This window comes from Parasteatoda tepidariorum, chromosome 6 (assembly GCF_043381705.1).
Source record: "Parasteatoda tepidariorum isolate YZ-2023 chromosome 6, CAS_Ptep_4.0, whole genome shotgun sequence".
Lineage (NCBI taxonomy): Eukaryota > Metazoa > Arthropoda > Arachnida > Araneae > Theridiidae > Parasteatoda > Parasteatoda tepidariorum.
This window is the reverse complement of record NC_092209.1, coordinates 4,863,894-4,870,430: the sequence shown is the minus strand read 5'-3', so window position 1 is coordinate 4,870,430 and position 6,537 is coordinate 4,863,894. Positions and strand designations below refer to the sequence as shown.

The window sequence follows — 6,537 nt, the reverse complement described above, 5'->3', positions numbered from 1 at the left end:
AAAAATTTTAATTTATGCTGTGAAAGGTGACAAATAAAATAATGCACATGCAACATAATATAAATGATATAGGAAACTATTGGTGGTTCTTAAAGAGTTAAGTAATGGTTTGTAAACATAAGATTATTTATTTTCAGCTTTTACAATCGTTCCTTTACTTATTGTTACAATCGGCCCCAAGACGCCATTTCAGCTTCATTTGTTAAAAACATTGCTATTTAATTAGCAAAACTAATTCTTTTTTATTGAAATGTTAATTAAGGTGTCCAATTATATATTCGGTTAATAATTTTTATTTGTTTAAACAAAATTACTTTGCTACAATATAATAATCTAATACCAAAAAAAGTACTTACTTAGCGTGAAAATGTCTTTTGTGATGTAACTCTTTCAAAAGTACATAAAAATGGTTGCCAGCAGGGGTGTACATGTATATTTATTATATACACCTTGTGCGCCACCTAGGAACCAAATCTAGAACCCGACACTCGAAATTTTTTCTCTGTTACAATTGTACCCTGTTACAATTGACCTCACTCTCCCCTATACTTCTAAATTCTTTGTTTCAATCTTGTAAAAGCTAGAATGTGTAAAATTTCTCCAAATAAAAAGAGAAATTTAGATAACTTATATTTTATTATTAACTTTCAAAACCTGATGTTTGATTTGATTAAGTTTCCTCATAGTTTTGATCATTTAAAAAATGTGTTTCCATTCAAACATAATTAAAAGCTATAAATATGATAAAACTCTTGGTAGTACTACTTTTAAATACAATGATTTTAGCAAAAATTTAGGGAAAATTAATATATTCAATTATAAATATCGCTGTGAAGATGAGAAATATTTTGAATCTGTTGATAAAGATCATGAACATATTAGTACTGGTAATTTATAGAAAATATAGAACTAAGAAATTTAATGTTAAAAGGCACAAAATTTACCATACATCATTTACCATATATCAATTAATAAAATTCCAAAATACTTTTTTATGTATCTCAATAAATTTAGTTTAAAGAGATCAAATAAATTATCTTTACCTTTAGCTTTGTTAACAGAATGGTTATGATCTGTTTATTATTACTTTAAAATTTTTATTTTTATTAATAAAGAAAATTTAAATAACATTAACAATTCAACAATTTTTCCCCAAAACTGATCAATCAATTAAGCAACTACAAAAGTATTTTGTAATTACCCATAGCTAACAATCACTATGCAATCTTCAGTAAAAAATTCTATCTTGAACTTTTAAATAAGGAATTAAAATTTTACGTTTTGTAATTTTTAAAAAATATTATGTTCCTTAAAAATTTTTACAGGGATGCCAACTGCTCCGCTTTCTGGAATAGTTTTAATAAAAAGGTAGCAAATTATATAGTAAAATTCGTTAGAGAAGGACAGTTACACCTACTTTTTAACAGAGCAACTGGTAGATTAATGCTTTCACGTTGCATTTCATATCATACTTATAAATTTTGATATTTAGTGGTGAAAAATTAACTTAAAAGGAAAAATACTAAACTAAAAGTAACTACCACTACAAAATACTATTTTACAAAGCGGAGCAAGTTGGCATCTCTGAATTTTTATCTTTAAATAAGAGCTTAAAAATTAAAACTAATAATAAGCATTTTCCATATCAGTTCAAATTTCCATAAAATTCCCATTAAATTTAGAACAATTATTAGTGGATCTAACTCTTGTCTAACTAAACCTACTGCCACCATTTTCTCTAACTACTTAAATAGAATTATTACCAATTAAAGTATCAGAAAAATGTATGTAAAACGGACACAGGTGTTCCAACAGCGTCAAAAGCCACCATAATGAGGCACAATACAAAATGTTTTCATACACTGTATACTATTTTCATGATGTATGGGTTAGGGGCCACTGCGTGGCACCCAATTTGTTTTAAAGAAAGAAAGAAAACAGCGTCAAAGGGAAATAACGATTTACACCCTCTTAAGTAAAGAAAAGAGAGAAATAAAATTTAATAAATAATGAAACACTTTTGCTTAGTGATATTTATATGTTCAACACCGGTATAATGATTATACGCAATCAAGAGTAACATTTTCCTTCCGTTTTAATTTGATAATTTAAACGTACTTGACTAGAGGGTAAAATTATATAAAGTGAATTAACATTTAAAAATTTTCACTTGAGTTTCAGTTTTGGCCATTGAATTTTTATTCTTTTTCCTGAACTTATGTAGTTTTAAATTTAATTTTTTATAGGTTACTACGAATAATTAAAATTACGAATAAGTAAGAGAATAAATAAATCAAAATAATGCTTTGTTCGTGTGAATTACATAAACGTGTAATATACTGAATTGCATAATGAGTAACCAGTACTTAAACAGTTGTTCTAACTTCAGTTAAATGTAAGAGAGTGCTCTCCATACTTAAAATTATCATGTCATCATTATCGTAGAATTAAGACGCGTTTGTCATGATGGATGCAGAGAAACGCATATAGAATTCCCATTAAAAGCTATATTGTGTGAAAGCAGAAGTTAAAAATGAGACGCCATTCAACTTATTTAAAAGCAGAAGTCTTAGTTCTATGCAAATATTATTTAAACATGTTAAACCATTTTTTAAATATAAATGGTGTAATATTGATGTTTATAAATATTTTTTACCTCTCTGTACCATTTCTTAAGAAACCTTAGGTAAAATTTTACGAACTTTTATGCTTATTTGCAAGGATAATTTATTGGTGCATTTGGAGAAAAAAAAATTTGAAACTTTTCTAGAGATATAATAGTTATTTTCTTTACATCAGTGTTTCGTAATATTTTAAAATATTGTTTAAGTTATTGCACTTCTTTCTTTATAATTTCAATTTTAATCCTTCATTTATTTATTTGTATTTAATTTATTTCAAAAAGTGAATTATTCGAGATAATATAAAAACTGTATCACTAATAGAGAAATTAAAAAACTAAATTTTCCGATTTGCTGATTTTGCACTCATTATGCAGTTTAGTATACTATAGGGACATGTAATTGTATATATAATACAATTCAAGATACAATTACAAAAAAGGTGAAAATTTAAGTAAAAGATAAGCGATGTAATAAGAATAACATTCCTTCAAAGAGGCGACAACGCCTAGCTGCTAATGTCACAACTGGAAGAGTATTTGAATTCAAACATGAAATACAAAAAAGTTACTCACTTGTTCAGAAAATGGTTTTTTTTTAGTTTGACTTCGTTTTCGTATGAGGTAAGGCATAACTTTTTGAATTTCATGTTTAATTATATATATATATATATATGGGTCATTCTCACGAAACCTGTCATTTTTCAGTNAATATAAATAAATACAAGAAAACACGACGTTTTGTTGTAATTTTTGTAAAAAAAAAAATAAAAAAAAATTTTTTTAGTGCTTCTCACACTATTGTATTAATATATTTTGCTTTGGCTATATTGATACAATATCAGAAAGCACTCTTTTTTATTGATATAATTGTGTTGGCTGATAAAAAGATTATATCCTTTATTTTCCGGATTTTTTGAAAAAACATTTTATCCTTTTTTTTTCCCCAGTTGTTTGTTATTTTTTTTCATTACTATTTTTCTTTCTCCCCCTTTTTTTCATATATCTATAATTTTCATTTGTTTTATCTTCATTTTGAACTAGTCCAAGACTAGTCCACCCCTGTTAATTAGACTGTTTATTATAATTTTAAAAAAATGCTAAAATGCACTTTTGCTTGTAATTTGAGTCTCAGAAAAAATATGTATATAATATATATAAATAAATCAGAGGTAATAATAATTTACGCCAGCAAAAGTTTTAAAGAAAAGGAGAGAAATGAAAGTGAAACTTTAACTTACTGATATTTAGATGTTCAACACCGGCATAATGGATTACACACAGAGGAATAATAAGGAGGCAAGAGAAAGGTAATAGATGCAAAATTTTAACTTACTTATAGTTTTATATGTGACAGAGGATGACTGTTTAGTTTCATCATTTTCAATAAAAAGGTCAGCATCCATTGTTTTGCATTTAAAAATGATATCTCCAGAAAGTGATAGTTGTTACTTATATACCCAACAAAGTAGACCTGACTAGATTCGCAGTCGCGATTTCTGTGCGATCTTACATGAATCATCGGACATGTGATTTCCTTTGACATCACTGGATATTGGACTTGTCTAACCTTGACCAAACCTGCTGGTTTCTTCGAAAATCATTATCTGCACATATTTATCAACTCGAGAATATTGTGTTGGAGAGGAGAATTATTTTTTTAAATTGATCATTAATTGTTGACAATGATGCAAAAAAGAAAGTGAAACTGAAAGTAAAACAGAGAGCAGATTTTTTTTGTTCTTGCAAAATGTAGTGATAAAGAGATAATTTTCTATTCTCCTTATCTGCACTTTTTTTTAAAATTTATTTTAATATAATTTATTGTATTTTTAGAATTTAATTACATATATATATATATATTTATATATATATTTATATATATATTCTTTTCTATAAAGAAAATTATTATCGTCGCATATTTATCAACTCGAGAGTAATGTGTGGAGTATTCTTTTTTAAATTGAACAGTGAAACTGAAAGTAGATTTTTTTTTGTTGCAAGATGTAGTGATGAAGGGATAATTTTCTACTCTCCTAATCTGAACTTTTTTTTAAAGTTATTTTAATTTAATTTATTGTATATTTAATCAATCAGTTGCCAGTATCAGAAACAACAACCATCGTTGGCGTAGCATATGATGGAATGATAGATGATTTATACCAGGACTTGTCACAGAGGGCAGAGAAGTTGCAGGAAGGCCGAAGATGTAGGAAATTAGTGATAGTATTGGTAATATGATTGTAAGATGGAAGATTGCACCATACAGAGGTTCCATTGCATCTTCCGGTCCGGAGATGAATTACATTATTACGAATTAATCAGAGGCACTGCAGTAAAATGCGAACTGAAACTTACATTTACATTTCTTTTTTGAGCAATGTAGATGCTATTTAGTTGATTTCCCGGTTGCACCTCGAGCAGGAAGTGACGAATTGTAATCCAACTATTTTTTCAATGACATTTGCTACTTGTTTATAATTTTAGTGTGATTATTTGAGTATTGATCTAATTATGTCCACCTCCTCTTTTATATATATATATATAAAGAAAAAAGAGTAATTAATGAATACTAATGATTTTTATTTACACTGCAAAAGCTGCAAGTGTACATAGAACCCCTAAAATAAGTTAAAAGTAGAAAGAACAAGAAAAAAATATTTTTATAAAAAGAAGAAAACCAATTTCTCAATAAAATGTTTTTAAATTTTTTTAATCCCTTTTGAAAAAAAAATTTAAAATCTGGAAAATAAAATAAGGAAAAATATAATCTCGTCGTCAGCTCACACGATTATATCCGCAAAAAAAGTTCTTTCTAGAATTGTATTAACATAGCTAAAGCAAAATATGTCAATACAATCGAGTAAAGACTAGCAAACAAATTGAAAACGTAAATAAAGTACGGAACCCGTTATCCGGCAATCAGAAAACCGGAAAACCAAAAACCGGAACGAATTTCGATAAATTTTTCGGCCATTTTTTAAAAAAAAAAATTTTTTTTTCCTCTTAAGATTTAAGGATTTTTCTTCCTTTTTTGAAAGATGTTTACCTTACCATCATTTTGAAAATAATCATTAGTGTATTACTTCATCGTTTTTTCTTCTTTTTAAGATTATTTCCAAATATTATTTTTTTTAGTTGGGTTTAACAATAAAAAAAAACGGCTTTTTGTAGCGATTCAGAAAACCGGAAAAATCAGTTATCCGGAATAGCGATGGTCCCGATTGTTCCGGATAATCGGTTCCCTAGTGTAACACATATTAACCAAAAAGTAACAAATAGAACATATCGAGCAAAAGAGAGAAAATAATGAGTCGATAATAAACACGCGCAAAAGCTGCCGACGCAACTTAAAGCAAATATAATATATGATATACAATAATAATAATAATAATAGTAAAAACTCTTTGTAATTCATCAGCAGCCAATAACATGACACACCTTTGAACGAAGACGTGTTGTGTTTCGTTATAGCAACATGGCGAACAGCAAAAGTTATAGGCCATGTTGCTATTGGCTGGATCCATCACTATTAATAATAATTAAAAAACTTAAACATATTTTTTAAAATTAAAACCAAAAAGTTAAATCCTAAGTCAAAGCAAAACCCAAGTTCATCCAGGTCTACGTACACACATGTCAGAACATCAATAGCCATCTTTCCAAATTATTGGATTGAAGATGGTGCATCATTAATAAATATAAATGCCGATTACGGTTTACACATTACGACACAATCGTTTACGGAAAGAAAGACTTTTTGCTTCCAGCTTTTAAGTATTCGTTTCAGTCTTTAGAACAATAATTACTATTAATATTTTTTATGTCGTACTTTGAGAATTTAATTCTTAGACTAATGCATACTCTCCTGCATTTCCAATTTATATATATATAGTGATAAAGAGATAATTTTCTAT

The 6,537-nt window shown here is 27.5% G+C and overlaps 1 protein-coding gene across 1 annotated transcript in view; it reads right to left on the bottom strand.

The window, feature by feature from the left end:
• The window catches only part of LOC107444749 (stomatin), a gene marked incomplete in the record, with an annotated part of 23,256 nt that extends 19,127 nt beyond the window's left edge, over positions 1–4,129 (bottom strand). Inside the window, 1 exon segment of the mRNA XM_043056274.2 lies at positions 3,964–4,129. Within this exon segment, the coding sequence (XP_042912208.2) occupies positions 3,964–4,026 (63 nt within the window).
• Positions 4,130–6,537: the final 2,408 nt, after the last annotated feature.